Consider the following 18,377-nt stretch of genomic DNA (forward strand, 5'->3'; position numbering starts at 1 on the left):
TTAAAGTGCATTTCCTTTAAATACACTGGGACACTGCTTTTTTTTTTTTTTTTTTTTTTTTTTACCTACCAGTCACCTATATGTGTTTGGATTGATACAGTACTGTGGGTGGGAAGCCCATCTTGATTTCACATTAGAGAAGTCTTTCCTGCATGTAGGTTTTATCTGTTAATGATACCTTTCATTCTTTTGAACTCAATGGGGAATTTTTAGAAAACCTAGTGGAAAATAGGGCTTTTTTGTAATTATAGTTTAAAAAGTTTAAAACTGTGTAGCAGATGAAGGCCCACAAATCTGACTTTTGATGTAAAGTTCTAAACATTATTTCTTACATTCAAGCAAGGCCTCAGGATTTTGTTTTTCACATCTGAACTTTTCTGTTTAGGTAGTTGTATCTTTCCTTACTTCAGTGCTTTGCAAAATATGTGTGCTGTTTAAGCTACTTCTGTGGAAGACTTCTGTGCGAGCTGCTTATCACGCTGTCCACAGAGTAGCACATACAAATCTCTTCTCAAAAACATTGTCACAAACATAATTAGCATGCCTTTCATCACTGTAACTACAGGTATGTCATGTAGCAGTGTAAAGGCTGGTGCTAACCTTGTGGGGTTTCTTACAGCTGAAGCCATTTAATTTAAGTTCGCCACCACTGTCAACTTACAACCAGCAGCTGTGGCTGACCTGTGTGGTTGAGTTGGATCAGCACGATGGTGAGAATCTGACCTAATTCTCAGGAAACTGCTATAGCAACCTGTCTGTTGTACCTTTAATTCCATCTGTCACACACATGCTCCTGTTGCTTTCTGGCTGTGGTTGGTGGGTTTCTCCTCTGATGGGCTTTTCTTCCGCCTCACCCCCCTCCCTTCATAAAGAGATGGACAGCACTGATTGAATTGTAAGCAACAGGAGTAGGGCACAAATTGTTTGTTATTTTTGTGAAAACAATAGTGTCTAGATAATCTGTGTATTTCCTTCTTCATTTTGGGGGGAATTAGATGTGTAGATTGTAATGGTCTTGATTTTTCAATACAGCTTCCCTGGATATATGTGAGAAATACTATATTAGTAATTGTTAATCTGTAGCTTCAGTATAGGGCTTGTGACTTACTGCCTATGGTATAAAAATACTGTACCCTGCTCCAGTAATGTGTAGCTGGGCAAGTCTGGGTAGTATTTGGATAGCATGTTTTAAACGATTTTGGAACTCTATAGAGATTTAATTTCTGCAAGTAGCAGTAGATTAATGTTTGCTGTTTTAATTCCAGTATCCCTCAAGAAGAATGTGACTATGACAGTCAGAGTGCTGGGAGTGGTGAAGGATGGAAGCACACCATACGTTAACAACCAAGTTCACAACCGGACGAGGTTACTCAGTTGTGCACAAGTATGCACTTGCTTAAACAAAACTCTCATGTAGGGCATTTTCTTTAAATCTGTGTGCATGCTAATTTACATTGCAAATAAGAATTTACCTGTTAAACATGTCTCAGGAAAGACTCTACAGGACAGTTTTATTTGTAATGGCAATGTAGGCAGTAATGCTGACAAGACACCTTCCTGTCCATCATTTTTCTGTTCAGTTCTGTGACTTGTGTCTGTTGACTGTTACAGACTCCTCTTGTTAGAGTTGCTCTTTGTCAGGAAAGCAGTGGGTCCTGTTCAGTCACCTAAACAGGTTTAGCAGCACTGAAGAAAGTGATGTTGTAGCAGAAGATTTGATATGGGGTTCCTGAGGAGAGAAAAATTCTTCTCCAACACCTTGCAGAATCTGCTTGAAATCAGCTGGCAACTGTGTTCTGAAAAAGCCACATTTTTTGCCAGTGAGAAGAAACATTTGGAGATTCTAATGTAATTTTCACTGAAATTTTTAAGCTTGAAGACATTCAGAACAGCTTCTCCAGATGCAAATCCTTTAGAAAGGACATAGCTGAAGTTTTTTATTATAAGCATATATAGTAAATCAGGTGTTTTCTTTTTATATAGATACATGTGCTTATCTATGAAATTTGCTGAAATTAATTAATACTGCTCCATTAGATTTAATTACACAGTCAAGAGAGCAATGTACTTCGCTTTTCTCTTTTCTCCTGTTAACTTTTTAAGTGAGTTAGAATAAGGTAGGCCCATCTCACCAGCGTGAGTTAGTGACAGAGTTATTTGGTTCCATCCTGGTGCTGCAAGCAGTTGCTGTCACTGGCTCAGGGGAAAAGCTGGCACTTCTATTTGAGTTTATTGTTCAGCCACTGATCCACCTGACTCACTTTAGCAGTTTCTTCTGCTCTCTCTGGTACCTTTCAAGAAAGTCTTGATTAGACCGACTGAGAGTGGTGAGATATATAATAAATATCATCAATATTGGACCATTTAGGAGCAAATTTTCCAACCTATACTAACAGTGCATATTCTGGAATAATTTGAAGACTTCTAATTTCTGTTCTCTGTGTGTGTTCACAGAAATGCAGTGAAATCATTGTTGCTCACCTGGGCTACCTGAACTACACTCAGTACAACATATTTGTTAGCTTTGAAGATCGGAACAAGTTAGCATCCACCATCCAGAATATTACTTTCACAGTAAGTTTAAAGGTTTAGTCTGTTAAAAGAAGTCTCTTTAATGCTGTATTAAAGTGTGCTTTAACTGTAACAAAAAAGTATCAGATTTTTGAAGATAAATTAAAAAATGCATCATAATTATTTTTTCTGTCACTACTGATGTCAGAGCTGTTACAGAATTTACTGTTGATAAGGGTCAAGACTAAATTTTTTAACTCCAAAAGGAAAAAAATTCTCTCAGAACTACTGCTGCTGTATTCTGTAATAGATAAATATCTCCCATCTGAATGCTGGGAGATATTTTTTACAATAGGCAAGCTAGATTAGAACATCCAGTTTTCTGCATTTGCTTATAGAGATGCTGCCTGTCTGCAGGATGGTATTTTTTTTTTTCAGCCTCTCCGGGAGGTGTATTTGAATTAGCAAAGTTTTCCAGACTTCATAAAAGTGTGAACTGGAAAGGTTTAACTAAGTCAAAGGAAAATGAAGAGATTTTTTTTGAGGAGCACTGTGCTTATGAGGAAGAGAATTGGTTTTTTTCAGCTAACACAAGCAGGTTACTAAAATAATTCACTCAAATGCTCTCCAATGGAATAACTATCTCAGTTAATAGTGCTTTATATAGTGTGTATTGATTGACTCCAGAAAGCAATTTAGAAACATTTGCATTGGGAGAAAAGGGAACTAAACCAAGTTTATAATACAGATTACTCTGGTATATTTACCTGTATACAGCATTCACTGTGTCAGAGCAGGTAGCAACCAAAAATCATTTTTCCTGTAAAGGAAAAATATTTTTAACATACCAAATTAACTTTCTAAATATTAGTATTTTTAATACTCCAGTGCATAAAGAGTATAATTAAAAATAAGCTCTAAGGGGAAAAATCCCCTAGGCTTGCAAACCCTTTATTTATTCTTTATTCCAGATTTCAAATTGAACATAGTATTGGGGCATTTATAGTTGTACAGTTTTTTATCTTCCTTTGCAGGCTGCCTTTAAGGCAGACCTGTATGCAATCCCAAAACAACTTCAACCCAAACTTTCCTGCAGCAACTAAAATTGTCACATTTATTTCATTATTACAATTGTTTGTGGTGATCTCAGTTGAAATCAATGGATTGCCTTTTGTATAATAAGTTTCTCTACATATAATTTTCGTTCTACATTTACAGTTTAAAAAGACAAGACAGATGTTGACAGATTTAATACATTGAAAGGTAAAGCTTGTTCAGATGAGCAGAGCATGCGTTTGCCAGGGAGCTTACATTTCAAAAATGGCTTCAGAAGCATGCCAGGTATGAGATAAATTGTCAACAGAGCAGAGTTTATGTAAACTGATATGTTATAATTAATATCTATGCCTTCTAATAACTAGAGTAGAAGAAGGAGGCTTTCCTCCTTAGCCTGTGTAAAGATTTCTGTGTTTCTGGTAAGCTACTTATCCTTCCTTTACATGATTTTCTGTTTTTTAACTTCTGAGACAAGTGAGTAAGCTTTAAGAGCATAGACTCCTGACAGGAAGTACACCTGTACCTTTCTGACTTCTTCATAATCAATTTATGCATCTGACCCTGGTAGTACCGAACAACACACTGGATTTACTCATTTATTGGCATTCAGACTTTGATTGAAAGTGCAGTGAGATCAATGGAGATTATCCTGTTTGTCCTGAGAGTGCTTTACATAAGACAGCACTATGTTAGGAAGTGGCAGGATAAAAGAGAAGCAAGGTTATTAGGCTCCTTTTCTTATCTTTTTGTCAGATTGTCCTGTGGTTACAAATTTGTCTTTATTTTTCCATGGTGACACAGCGGAATTTGGTTATACCTTTAAATTTTGAAAAGCCACAGAACTTTTCATTATCTGCAGTAAAGTGCTGATTATTCATGTCATATGTAGTTTGTCAGAACATTACTCATTGGGCTCTTCTGTTCTCTTGTAGTGGAAGACCTACAATCCAACCTTTTCACAAGTGGAGATATGGTTCCGATTTGTCTTTGTAGTTCTTACTTTTATGGTCACGGTAAGAGTCTTTTGCAGCTTTTCTGGAGTTTATTGTGTAGACAGCTGATAACAGTGCTCTCTAATGCTGTGTTTAGGAGTTTAACCCCAGGCAGCAAAGTTGACATGTCACTGACTGGGTGTAAAAATGTTTCTGAAATACATATGTAGTTGCTGCTTTTATGTTTTTACAAGTGGTATTGAAGGGACATTAAGAAAATAGGATAAGTGGGAAAACTTGTTTTTCTAAACTCTGGGTTTGGATTAAACAGAAAAAAAAAATTGCTTAGACAAAGGAAATTGTGAGGACAAAAGGAAAGTATTATTTTGCAGTGTAGGTAGGCTCAGGAATAGGATGGCCAGAGTGTGGGCTGCTTGACCTTGATCTAACATGAAAGTTATCACTGCCTTGCATGTGAGTATGGGCCAGATGACCTCCAGAGGCCCCTTACAACCTAAATTATGCTATGATTTAGATGATATCTCCTCTCTAACCTGTCTTGGCTCCTGGAAAAGAAGTGATTGGAAAAAAAGCCAACATAAAATCTAAAATCCTGAACTTTCAGAATAGGGACACCAAAATACTACATGCTTCCATAGCATTTTTCTTGCAGGTGATGTTGCTCAGGTAATTGTGAATATAAAATGCAATCTGCTTTTTTAAAAAGTGAGTTCAAGTGGAAGTCATTGATAGTGTGTGACCAGTAACGAGGCAACATCCTTTTTTTCACACCTTGTTGATTTTCAGGTACTGGCTGCTTCACTTCCCAGTTTGCTTGAGAAAAAAGTAATTTGCATTGGGGTCAGTGAGCAAACTTGAAACTAGGTGACCTGGTGTCCATTTTACAGTGTTCTCAGTGCAAAGGCCTCATGAAGTAGCCTTGGCAGTGTGCTCAGCTCTGCCCTAGCTCTGGTTAAACCATTGAAGGCTGTATTCCTTCCTTACAAATTGTTGTTGTTTTACAGTGTCTGTTTGCACATTCCCTGCGGAAATTCTCCATGAGAGACTGGGGTATTGAACAGAAATGGATGTCCATCCTGCTGCCTCTCTTGCTACTTTACAATGGTACTTGTATCCTTGAATTTTTGGAAAGGCACCATTTTAAAACAGAAGCAGAAAAGGAAGAGACAAAAAGAGGAGGCAAAATGGAATTTCTCCTTGAACTTATAAGCAGTTGTTTATAAAGCTTCAGAAAACTAAATTTAAAAAAAACCAGCCCTTTCCAAGTGTAGCAAATTCAAGGGCATGAGTGGGTGGATTTTGTTCTTCTCAGTCACATGGATGTCAACTATTTAAAGCTCTGATTGGAATAGGTGCTTGCTATACTTAACCTTTCAATTTCTGTTTGTCTGCTGTCTTCATTTTTCAGATATTCACACTTTAGTTAAAAATGGAGGCTACTTTTGGTCCAGTAAAAAAATTCTGCACTTGCTAGCAGTACTAAAAAAATATTTGCATCTTATTTATACAATATTTTTTTAGATTGTCACCATTAACAGTAGTTTAATAGAAAGTCTAATAAAACCTAAAATCCTCTAGAAATGTTGGCAACCATTCAAGATTATTCCTACAACAGAGTGGATTGCTGCTGGAGGCACCATTTTCTTTGTTAATTTATTGAAAATAAAGGAAGCTCCAGTTTCATTTATTGGGGTAAATTGAAAAAATCTAGGCTTTTTTTTGTTCTGCTGAAGTTAGATTTTGCTTTACTTTTCATACTGAAAGGCTTTTTTTCTCTGTGTTTAACCCTTTTTTTTTGTTGTTGTTTTGTTACAGATCCATTTTTCCCCCTTTCTTTTCTGGTGAACAGCTGGTTTCCTGGAATGCTGGATGATCTATTCCAGTCACTGTTTCTGTGTGCATTGTTGTTGTTCTGGCTTTGTGTTTACCATGGTATAAGAGTACAGGTAAGAGATGCAACGGTATCTTCTACTTACTGAGGAGACAGGACTTGTTTTGTTCAGTTCTCTCAAAAGGTGACAAAAATGAAATCAAATTCTTACAAAACAAACATTTATTTTATTCATAAAGTACAGTGTGACATATGAAGCTTTGGAGTTAGAATGATTTATGGTGAAGTAGATTATTTTGAGTCAACCAAGCCTGAATGCAATAGATGAGACAGTTGTCAGAACTATGATGCCATTATGCTTCATTCTTGCTTGAAGGGTTTTGATGTTGTGTGTGGTAGTTGATTGGTTTTTTTTTTTAAACTAATTTAAAATACTACATAAGAGAAATAGGAATCCTGGAGCCTATGCCTGTATTTGCATTATCAGTGAAATATGTGGGACCTTATAAATAGGATGCTCCAACTCTAATTCATCTTATTAACACAAATGAGGATACAATATAATGTCTTCTTCAGTCACCTGTGCAGGATAAAAATACAAAAGATGAGTCTCTTAATCCAGTTCACGTTGAGTGAAACAAAGATGACAGTTATTTTATTTTGTAAAGAATGAATAAAATCTGAAGTATGGGTTCACAGTTTCACCACACTATTGTTTTCGTGACAGGGGGAAAGGAAGTGCTTAACTTTCTATCTGCCCAAATTCTTTATTGTTGGACTGTTGTGGCTGGCCTCTGTTACACTGGGAATATGGCAAACGTAAGTAATTTCAAATGTATTGCACAATGAGAGCTGAGAGTGTTCAAGAGTGAGAATACTGTATGTACCTGGTGTATCTGTTTCTTAATGCTCGGATTGTGATACAGGAATGGAGTTCAAATTCTTCATCTTTCTGTTCTGCAAATTGTGACTGATTTGAAAACAGTTCTCCATGGAAAGCCTAGTAGTAAATAATTTCATAAATCTGAGTGTGATGTAGAAATCATTCTACTTTGTCAGTATGTTATGGCTCCCTACAAGAATCTAGTGCTATGGCTCAATTAGCATTTGTAGCTAATTGAGTAGCTGAAGCAACAGTTTCTCTGTGGCTAATTATGACATAGTTTGACCAGACTTTCTTGGCTATTAAACCTGCACAACTGGTACTGACATGGCTTAGTCAAGCTATGCTGTCTTTACTCAGAACTCTGTTATTTTGCTTGGTTTAGTGGTTCTCCCTTTTTTCCAGTTTGCTGTGTTAAAGGTGTCACTCTTCCCCACCCAGAAAACATCATCCATTTTAGTACATTTGTAGTTTTATACTGTTTTAGTCTCAGGTGTTTGTCCCTTATTTTATCTCTCAGAAGAAAGATACCTTCTAACCTGCTCCTTGCCGTTGTGCATTACTGAAAGCAGTGCAGTTGCAGGAAATGCTCATGCTATTAGTAAAATTGCTATGAGGGAAGGCCTCATGCCACAATTTTCTAAGGGTAAAATGTAGACACTGAATCATGAAGACTTGTAGAAATCCCGAAGGCTTGTAGGAATTTACGTGATACACATTTTCTAAAAAACAAGTGGAGAGATTAGACATGATCCCAATTTAAATCCTCCATATTTCTTCAAATTTAGTTTGCTGTATATGGTATTGTCATGACTCCGCTGGAATTAATGGCATTGCACTAACTTACGCAGCCAGACCCTTTTGTTATAAGCTGTACATGGTAACCTTAAACCTTTTCTTTGTGAGTAGGTTTCTTGGTCAGCATGTCTTTTTAACCTTGTCTGGAATTGTGCATTTTTAATACCACTTTTTAATTTTGAATCTTTTCTAGCGTGAATGAAGTACATGACCCTACATATCAGTACAGGGTTGACACAGGTAATTTCCAGGTAAGTCAAAAATTACTTCTTGCTGTCCAATTGTCAGATACACTTAGGCAATATAAGGAGATACAGGCCTGTTCTTTTATAAAAATGTGTAACACAGTTTAGAAAACAGAAAATGCTGGTCAGTCGGTCTCATTCTGACTAGAGTACTTTAGTTTTTGTTTTAGATCATGAATACACCATATTGATATCTGTCCCATTGAGAAAAGTAAATTGTCTTGCAAATCTGGAGACTAAAATTGAAAGAAAAAATTTTTAGTCTGTTGTTCAGTTTTGGATACATCTTAACTCCTGCCAAGGTCTCCATCCCTAGTACATTTCAGACTTTATTGTTGTAAAGGGAGATTTGATGTACATGGGTCCTTGTATTGTTCTTGGGAGCTGTGTTTTTAGAGAATTATTGAGATTCAGCCAACTCTGAACTCAGTTGACAAAATCCTGGTTTTTATTAAGGGTCCTTTCTTTACATTCCCCAAAAACCTCCCTGAATGTATCACCATCCTTGTTTCATGAGCCTGCTTTCCCTGAATAAATGGACCATTCTGTGTTGTGCTTTTGGGAACTAATTATTTCTGTTGACAGAAGAAGGAATAGATGAAGTCTTATTAAATAATAAAATCTAACACTTTCCTTATAGGGAATGAAAATCTTCTTCCTTGTGGTGGCAACCACATACATTCTCTACCTTTTGTTCCTGATAGTGAGGGCATGCTCAGAACTTCGAAACATGCCTTATGTTGGTAAGGAATGCTTCTTTTGATTCTTCCCAAACAGGCCTGCTTCTCCTAGATGTAGGTGTAAATTCCCTGATAACAACTTTTCTCAATCTTTTTCAGATCTCAGGTTAAAATTCTTGACTGCATTAACCTTTGTAGTGCTTGTCATTAGGTAAGGCTTTTCAAAGTACATTTGTCAGTACTGTCACTTTTTTAACCTTTTTTCCAGGGCTTTGAATACAGTTTGTTGTAATAAGTTAGTCAATGGAACTGAAGAATGCCTTTTAATATTATTGTGATGGCAATAATTTCTTAATTTTTTAACCCTTCTGAGGATTTTGAGCTAAGTTTATATTATTTTGATTACCATGGCAGTGCACAAGATTTAGAAGTTCACTTGGCAGAGCTCTTCTGGAGCTTTGTAGGCTTCACTTAGTCAAAGCAGAAGTTTACTGTTAATTTCTTACATTACTGTTAATATCTGTTTTCCCTACACCAAGCTGTTATTTCAAATAGCTGTTGACTATTGGATTGTCTGTAGTGGATGAAATCTGAGGTTTTCTGCTTTTCTCAGCTGAATGCTAACTTTTAATCAATAAAGAATCATTCTTAATTTAGGACTAGCTAAGCAAATGTATCTTAAAAGAAGTGATCTGCATGTTAACATAACTACTTTCTCATATACTTTACCTACTATTTCAGTTTTGCAGCCTAAGGACACAGTACACCTATATGCTTTATTTTTTTCCCCACAGCATTGTTATACTCTACCTACGCTTTGGAGCACAAGTTCTACAGGACAACTTTGTTGCTGAGCTGTCAACTCATTACCAAAACTATATCCTTGTGTTGTGATAGTGCTCAAGTAGGAATGTTAATCTGTTTTCATGCAAAGGGTGCTTTAAAATGATGTACCTAGGACTGAGACCTTTGACTTCTAGGTGGACTCTTGTAGTTGAGTCTGTTTTGTTTAGGATCTCCTGTCAGCATTTTGCCATGGCTCTTGTAAAAGTTGTCTCAGTCTAGTGTGTCCACATGACATGCATCACAACTGCTCGTGATACTCTCCAAGAGGAATGAAGTCTTAGATATGCATACCTTATGCATGTCTAACTAATTTTAATGAGATATTATGGCAAATTTGGCTGTGTTTGCTGCCTCAGTTGTTTGCTCTATACTTACCAGTTGTCATGGGGCATATTAAAATAGGAGAAATTAATAGTTTTGATGTCAGTGAAAATGCCTTTGTGTATTGGTCCAAGTCTCCATGTGATACAGGTCACAACAGAGAATTCAAGTGGCTTGAGAAGGACTATTTCTGGTGTCTGTTGCCAGCAGGACTGTGACCTGTATTCCTGGCCCTGAACCATGAGATCCTTGCTCTGTATGACTGCAGCTGCTCTGATTGCTGATTAGCTTAGATATGAGTTGGGAGGTAGAAGAAAACAATATATAAAACCTTTAGTATTCACCTAAAACAATGGCAAGAAACCATCTTCAGAGTTCTATCCAAATGTAGTTCCTTTCTCCTCCCTTCATCAGTGTGCCAAGGAAGAACTTTTGAAAAATAAACCAAACTAAACCCACCTGAACACCCAACTTACTCTGCTCTCTTTCAGCATTCAAGCAGAACTATTTGATTGACCATACACTCCAGTGCTCAAGAGCAGACTGTGCCTCACCAAATGTTACTTGTGTTAAAGCTTTGTTTTCAGTGGGAGCTTTACCCTGAGATAGGTTGAGTACATTAGTTGTTATTGAATTTAAAACATGCAGTTTTGTTTAGCCACTCATGCTCACAAGCTTGAGTAAGGTAAACATTCTTTCCATTGAAACAGCCTGTGTATGGGTTGGGTCTTGTTTCCAAAGTTAATATGTATGGAACTATATTGAGCAATATCCTTAACACTTAGTACCAGCAGAATTCTTATCATTTTATGGGTTATTGAACTTTTATCTCTACACATTAGCCTTCGTGTATTCCCCCTCGAAGAATGCACTGTATGGTAAGTGTGAGTCATTGTCTGGCAGCCTGCATGACAGGAGCTGACATTATAGCAGATGCTGTGCAATGCCTTTGGATTCTGGTTGTCTCATTACTGTTCTGGTTTGCTGTGAGTTAACATAAGCAGAAGCTGCACTCACTGCTCCTGAGCAAATAGTATTGGAAATATGAAGGAACACATAAAATGTAATCAGCTGATTAGCTGGGCTTGAATTCTTGTGCACTCAGCTCAAGTTTACAGTCACTGTGATGTTTGCATGTGATGCACCAACCTTTGAGGTGACTCACAGACAGCCCTTAAGGAGCAACATCACTTCATTTGTACTTTGTTCTAACAAAAATTAATGCATGCTGGCAAACTGGACTCTGAAATCCAAGTGCTGTTGGAAAAATAGGAGTGAAACTGATCTCTAATATGGGAGAAATTCTGGAGAACTTGCTATGGGGAGGGCTGCACAGGGCCCATGTAAGGAGGGACAAAGGATTGAGTCAGTGGCAATTCCGGTTTTGCATTGTGATATAAAGGATACAGTCTGACTTACATGATGATTATAAAGCATTTCCCTCACTAAAAGACAAAGATCATTAAAATAAATATTTTTACTGAGTATATTCTCTGCTTTAAGCATTCTGTTCAAGGTACAGAACCACAGAAAGAGCCCAGATTGGAAGAGACCTGGAAAGATGATGTAGCCCAACCTTTCATGGGAAAGGAGGCCTGAGATTATCTAGCAGCCTGTCCAGTCGTATTGTGTATGCTGAGAGCATGCAGGGGGAAGGCACTAAATAGTGGAGCTTGTTCTTTCTCTAATTTAGAGTTGAGATGGACAAAACTGTTCCAGAAAATGCTATTTTTCCATCCAGAATGGAAAAAGAACTGGCTGGATGCAGATAAAGCCCCTAAAGATAAAGTGCCCCTTCTGCTGGGTTGCAGAACTGTTTGTTTGTGGACAGCAGAAGGTAAAATGCTGCCAGGAAAAAGTTGCGATGGCAAATTGCTAGATTGAATTTCACTTGCATATAGCTATGAACTGCAGCTAAGCAGCACAGATTATGCAAGAAATTAAGCCCTTAAAACAAGTTAGAGGGACTTGTCATAAATAGCAATTGGAAGGTATGTGCTTCTTTTCATCTCACCATAAAGGTACAAGTTGTTCCTTCATCTCTTTCAAGGATAGAGAATAACTGGATAATCACTGACTTGCAGTCAAGGGATTCCAGCTTTGGTCTACTGTATTTTTAGCTCAGAAATTAATCAAGAGGTCTGTGCTTTTTAAATGCATATGAAATTTTGATTAAAAATAATCAATTTATGTGCAGGTTGAAATACGACATGGGAAATTGCACAGGGAGGAAATGAACAGATAACATAGAGAATATTTATCTAAAAATTAAATAATTATGTTGTCTCTTTAACTCTTAAGAGCACTATAATTATGTGGCTGAAGGGTAGTGAATTTAAAGGAGAGAATTCCTGTTTGATATAGTTTTGTTGAACTGTGGTTGTGACTGCCTTGGAAGTTGTGTCTTTTGCTACAGTGTTGAGTTAGCACTACAGTCATGTTTATTTAACACACTAAATTAACCCTTATTTGTGTTTTTCAGAATCACAGTTGAAAGACAATCCTGCATTTTCTATGCTGAATGATTCAGATGATGATGTGATTTATGGGTAAGATTAAAAAATACCTATGGAGAATTACTTCTGGTGTGTTATTTTTGTAATATTCTTTGACATATTAATTAAGTGAAGGGTTTGTTATTGGAAGCTTTCTGCCTAAAGAATAGAGGTATAGCCTTTTCTGAAACAGAAATACAATGAGAATGCATGTTTTTTTTCTTTTTTTTGGTTTCTAAAAGGGATTGCCATGGCACTGAAACAAACAGGTAAGAAGGTATTATGATGCTGGTAGCTCATTGAATGCAGTAAGAGCTGTGAAGGGAAAGGGCTTCCTTTTTACATTGGGAAGGACTGCAGGAGTCCGATGGAATTAGCAAAGAGCCATCTCATATGTAAATGCTTCAGGCAAGGAGAGCGGTGCTTTTTAAGTCTCCAGCACTTACTGAATGAAGAACAATCAAGTCTAGCAAAACTTCCTTGACTTGGATGATTTTATGTGATATGAGAATTACAGTAGCACTTGAGACCCATCCCAGTCAGGTGTCTCTGTGATGACACTGAAATACACCCGTGATGTTTTCACCTCTTACCAAAGACGCTGAAGTGGCTGGAACAGTGAGGATGGGACCAACACTGCAGTAACCTGAACAAGTTCATGCTGGGATAGCTTGCCTTGGGTTAGTTAGATGAGTAGTGGTAGTGCCAGCTTGCTTCTTGCTATTCTGTGTGAAAAATGGCTTTCACTGGAATAACTTATTATGCATCATCCTTGGAGGAAAATCATGTGCTGTTCATAGCTCCCAAACAGATACTAGCTTCTCACCCAAGTAACAATTTTATGCCTCAATGTAGTTTGGAACTTTCCTCTTTATTTTCAACTTCCTATCTGAACACCATGTTCAGAAGTTACAACACGTGTCTGTTTCACAGGAGTGACTATGAAGAGATGCCTCTTCAGAACGGCCAAGCTATTAGAGCCAAGTATAAAGAAGAGTCTGACAGTGATTGATTGACTGGTTTCAGTGCAGACAGACTTGTGCATCTGGAGCACAGCCAGTTCTGAAGTTTTCCTAGGTGGACAACTTCTTTGGGTTCCTACAGTCTGCTGTCACCTGAACACCAACTCCCAGGAAGGACATTCTGCTTCTATTTCTGTTTACAAGGATAAAACTGAGAAAACAAATGATGGAAATGGTTGTGGTGAAAACTGAAGAAACCAAAATTTTTACATGTCTTATAAAATGCCTAATAGCAAGATGTCTGTGGACTAAAATCTTCACCTGTTTCTGTTTTAAAGTCTCATAGATTGTATACTGAGTTTCAAATTGCTTCCTTGCTGCTCAGTTTTGGTTTCCTTGTTTTTGTTGTTGTTGTTGTTTTTCTTTTCTGTTGTTGTTTTTATTGTTGTTTTTTCTCTTTAGGATGATGTACAGCCTACTGCCATCCATCTGTTGCATTTTGCATTAGCTGCTTTGTATGCTGTCCGCCATGGTATGAAGTGCCTCATTTCCCTTTCAATTTTCTACCTTAGCCTTTTGAGCTGGAGGCAGTGAATTCAGTGTTTTGGGTTTTTTTAATCAGTGCAAGAAGACACAAGCTTTCTATTCTTCCTTCAAGTAAGTGATATAGACTTAAGGCCATTTTTAAAATACATTTCAGTAAGTTTACCAGATCTATAAGTGGGAGATATGGGCAAATAGGCAAGTTGTAGTGAGCTGAGCCAAAATAATCTCAGTGGTGCAAAATTATTTGTATAATTATGTGTTTCATGACATGCTTTACTGCCACAGCAGAAGTGTCTGTGTTGGTTTTTTTAAACAGCCCTTTCAAATGGAATTATTTCAGCCACAACAAATCTCAGAGGGAAGCCAGTACTGGCTTTTTACTGGTCTTCCTGTATGCTGGAGGAGATTGTTACTTGCAGAGAATAGAGTATGAAAGTTTTCTAAGGAATTACAGTTTCAAATTTCCAAACATTTCATTTTTAGAGTTTTTTTCCTGAATCAGTTTTCCCTTAAGTTGTGTTTCTAGATAGTTACTCTACATGCTAGGAACAGTTGTAGTTGCTCATGTATTGAACGTGCCTGAGTCAGCTTGTGAGCATGTTCTGTGCACAGTTCAGCTGCTTTGTCATACCAGTCGCCACCTGTATGATGGGAACTCCTACTAGCACATGTTGTGATTATCTGTATTCCAGTCTGTGCTGGAACAAAGTTAAATGGGAATTAAATATTCCTTGTACAATGCTGCTGCTTCTCTATTTAGAAGTTGGTTTTCTCCTACACCATTGTTCGGTTCTTTATTTAAGATGTTTGTTTGTACCTACTTTTGTTTTCAGATACTTGAGTTTCTAAAAGTATTTCCTTTTTTCATGTACTCACAATAGAGATTTACTCTTGTAAAATTTCTCTGTCCTGCTGCTTTAGAAGATTCCCAAAAGCACTGTTAATCTACTACATTATGGTGCTGGGTTGCACTAGGGAATTGTGTTCATCATTAAAGCAGTTTAAGCAGAATAGTGCAATGAAGTCCTGCTAGACTTGCTGAGTCACACTGGGGAAAAAGGAGATTTGTTCTGCTTTAATGCAACAACTGCTCTAGACCGAGCCCACTGCAGTGACCCTCTGGTGGCTGTGCAGGATCATGAAGGGGAGGCTGCACAAGGCAGCAGCTCACTCAGAGAGGACCAAAGGAGCTCCAGCTTCATGTGGTTGTGCCCTTGCTGTCATTGAATAGTTCAGATGAAATCAGTGCTCTGCTAAAGATGTGTCCTGAAACTTTGTGTGCGTGTGAGAGAGAGAGGGAAAACTATCTAAAATCATATGGAGCTGTGAAATTTTTGGAGAGTACCTGAGATTAAAACCTTTTTGTGCCAGGGATCATTTCTTTGTTAGAAGCCAAAGCACAACTGTATGGCTAAAGCAAGGAAATTGCTGGGGAGGAAGGGCAGGTTTTCCCCTTTACCTTCTTAGTCGGTATTACTTTAGAAGAACATTTAGGAAAACACTAAAGAGGTAATTCAAGTTAGTGGTGGTTTTCTTTCCAGAAAGGAAAAGGTACCTTCAGCACTTCTTTTTTAGACTATTTTGAAAGGGTATGGGAGATGCTCTGAATCCTAAAATTGTAGAGTCCATTCTCATTTTTTACTATTTTTGAGATAACTCTCCCTATTTGAATGTGCAGAATCAGACTTGGCAACCAATTTGGCGTTGTTTACATAAGCCAAATCCTTTCAAGTTCCATTGGAATAACAGTGAGTACAGAAGTAGGTTTTCAAAAACTGATATTTACATGATTCTTATATACTCAGATATTTTTTCTCTGATATTGTTTAATTCTCTCCTAAATTGTTATGAAAGATAAATTTTGACCAATGTGCAAAGTACACCAGTGTTTCTTATCACAGTCTGAACTGGTTGTTACAGTTAACTCTCAAATAATGTCATGCCTTGAGATTTCATTAACTAAAAACATATTTTAATCTAACTTGGAGATTATTTTTTCTAAGCTGTTTTCAACCCATTTCTCTTGCTGTTTTGTTTCACTTCACTACATCACTACATTCAAAGTGGAAATAGAAAAGCTAAGAATGGGAAATGTGTACTTGAAGTATCTCACTATGAAAATAGTGAGAAAATAATTTCAGTGGTTACTTTTAGAGATTATATTTAAGCAATGTTTGCCATGCAAAATAGCTTTCTATTTTGCAAGTGCTACAGTGTTATGGTAGCTTGGTTGAATCACTGTTGCATCAAATTCAATATACAGTAAGATGCCAAAAGCAGTGAAGCAGATGAGGAACTGGTTTTGCTAGCAAGATGCCTCTTATTTCCATGACTGGAGAGCAGACAGTATTTGAAGAATATTCCAATAGGGGTTGTAAACAGCTTGGGAGTAGGTGGCATAAATTCACCTTCTGAGTAAAGTATTGAAATCTAAGGGTCAAACAGAAGAACTCTTTCTAAGAAGCTAGCCTGGCTTTCCTTTTATTCTTGCTAAAGTAGTTATTTGCATCACTACTGCAGCTGTACAAAACAAGAAATGTACACAGGAAGGCCCCACAGCACACAGTGATCCTGGCTCTAAGGGAGACATCACCCATTAATTACTGCAAGACTTCCACGTACACAGTGATTACAAGGGACTTCTAAGAAATCAATAACTGAGTGCAAGCCAGTCATACCAACTACTTTCTGTAGTATTTGCTTTAAAAATACAGTTGGTGTTGAAATTGGTGGAAACTTTCCTAGGAGTGGCCAAGAGGCAGCCAAGGCTTAACACCAGTGAGCAACAGCTTGTGCATTGGATCTGTGGTACCAATATTGGGGAGAACAGTTCCAGCTAGGAAAGACTTCAATCTGTAGTCTTTCTACCTGAGCCAAACATTTCATCCATAGTCACCTAATTTCCCCACCCATTTCCTTTTGCTTATGCCAGTAATAACTTTTGCATTACTGTAAAACTTTTTTTAGGAGTTTGTAAATATGTAAAATGAAAATACGGAAAAATTGTATACCAAAATGGTATAAAAATGTGTAAGATAAATGCTCTGTTTAATGAGAAGCTGTAATTAAATGCTGCTTTGAGAAAGTGTGCATGAGGACATGTTAAATATTCTGTGTATCTGTAAGTTGTGCTAATAACAGCAAATTATCCATTTATGTTGTAAAACTTCATGCTAATGTGGAATATGAAGGAAAACTGAATATTTTACTTCAAGGAAGTTTCTTGGAAGACTTTATGTGCATAATCATTGTTAAATATGTTCATAATAAAGTTTTATATCTTTATATTGTATCCTAGGTTTATTTTCCTTCTACTGAATTTTAGTTTCCTTCTCATAAACTGTTTTCATGACTTATACATATTTTCAGTTTATATGCATTTTAATGCATATTTAAGCTTGGATAATTGCATAATGATGGGATCCAAGAAGCTGTGTTATTGCAGATGTTTTGGTTTCTTTTTGGGGGGGGGTGGCAGTTTATTACCTTGTCCAGAGTTGAAGGTGGAAGGACAGGTTGCTAAGTTTGTTTAATACACCAGCCAGGTTACATAAGGGACCTAGCATTTCCAAATGGCTTCACAGTGGCTTTGCAAAGCCTGCTGTGGCCATGCTGGCAGTGAGAATTCTCCTGGTGGATGTTAATAGCAGTCATAAAAAACAGGTTTAGAGAGTGAAGATGCTGATGTCATTCATCAACTTCTTGCAGCTCTGTCTTCCAGAAATCTGCTCATAGCACATCACCTGCTGTTCGGGGTGATGCCATTTCTTGTATCAACTCGAGGGGAGACTGAAATCTGTGCTGAACAAAATGGCCACAAACTTCCCTCTGTAAATGGATATGCAGCTTACTCCTGGCTGTAGTATCAGAGAGGGTGGTGCTCTTCTAGGAGCCATTTCCTTAGGGTTTAGTTAACACAGGTCAGACTCCTCTGTGGCAGCAACAGTAAAAGGCTTTCCTCCTCCTCCTCCCCTGCAGACTGGCACTGCCATGCCCCCCATTTCTGTAGCTGTAATCATATGAAGAGCCACAGCAATAAGCAAGTGACAGCAGAGACTGACTGTATAATTACCTTGAATGCTCCATCCACAGTTTGGGTTTATTTTTTTTAAGGCAAATTAATTACCTAGAGCCAGGACTCTGCCAGCTTATCACCCAAATGCTTTACTTTGGCTGGAAAAAGTGCTTAAAACTAAGGAAATGAAAATTTAAAAATCAGTTACTGCAGAACACCAAAACACACAATTTTA

The 18,377-nt window shown here is 37.4% G+C and overlaps 1 protein-coding gene across 3 annotated transcripts in view; it reads left to right on the forward strand.

Annotated features, from left to right (window-relative positions):
• TMEM181 (transmembrane protein 181) overlaps window positions 1-17,412 on the forward strand; it is a 34,033-nt gene extending 16,621 nt beyond the window's left edge. For all 3 annotated transcript variants that reach the window (XM_064708241.1, XM_064708242.1, XM_064708243.1), the window contains exons 4-17: window positions 620-710; window positions 1,266-1,384; window positions 2,455-2,574; window positions 4,500-4,580; window positions 5,525-5,624; window positions 6,336-6,466; window positions 7,079-7,170; window positions 8,226-8,283; window positions 8,918-9,020; window positions 9,117-9,168; window positions 9,752-9,834; window positions 10,913-11,002; window positions 12,607-12,673; window positions 13,553-17,412. In XM_064708241.1, coding sequence (XP_064564311.1) covers window positions 620-710; window positions 1,266-1,384; window positions 2,455-2,574; window positions 4,500-4,580; window positions 5,525-5,624; window positions 6,336-6,466; window positions 7,079-7,170; window positions 8,226-8,283; window positions 8,918-9,020; window positions 9,117-9,168; window positions 9,752-9,834; window positions 10,913-11,002; window positions 12,607-12,673; window positions 13,553-13,631 — 1,266 coding nt within the window. In that variant the 3' untranslated portion in view covers window positions 13,632-17,412. The remainder of the gene's footprint in view (window positions 1-619; window positions 711-1,265; window positions 1,385-2,454; window positions 2,575-4,499; window positions 4,581-5,524; window positions 5,625-6,335; window positions 6,467-7,078; window positions 7,171-8,225; window positions 8,284-8,917; window positions 9,021-9,116; window positions 9,169-9,751; window positions 9,835-10,912; window positions 11,003-12,606; window positions 12,674-13,552) is intronic.
• The last annotated feature ends 965 nt before the right edge of the window (window positions 17,413-18,377 follow it).

The sequence above is a fragment of the Zonotrichia leucophrys genome, chromosome 3 (assembly GCF_028769735.1).
Source record: "Zonotrichia leucophrys gambelii isolate GWCS_2022_RI chromosome 3, RI_Zleu_2.0, whole genome shotgun sequence".
Lineage (NCBI taxonomy): Eukaryota > Metazoa > Chordata > Aves > Passeriformes > Passerellidae > Zonotrichia > Zonotrichia leucophrys.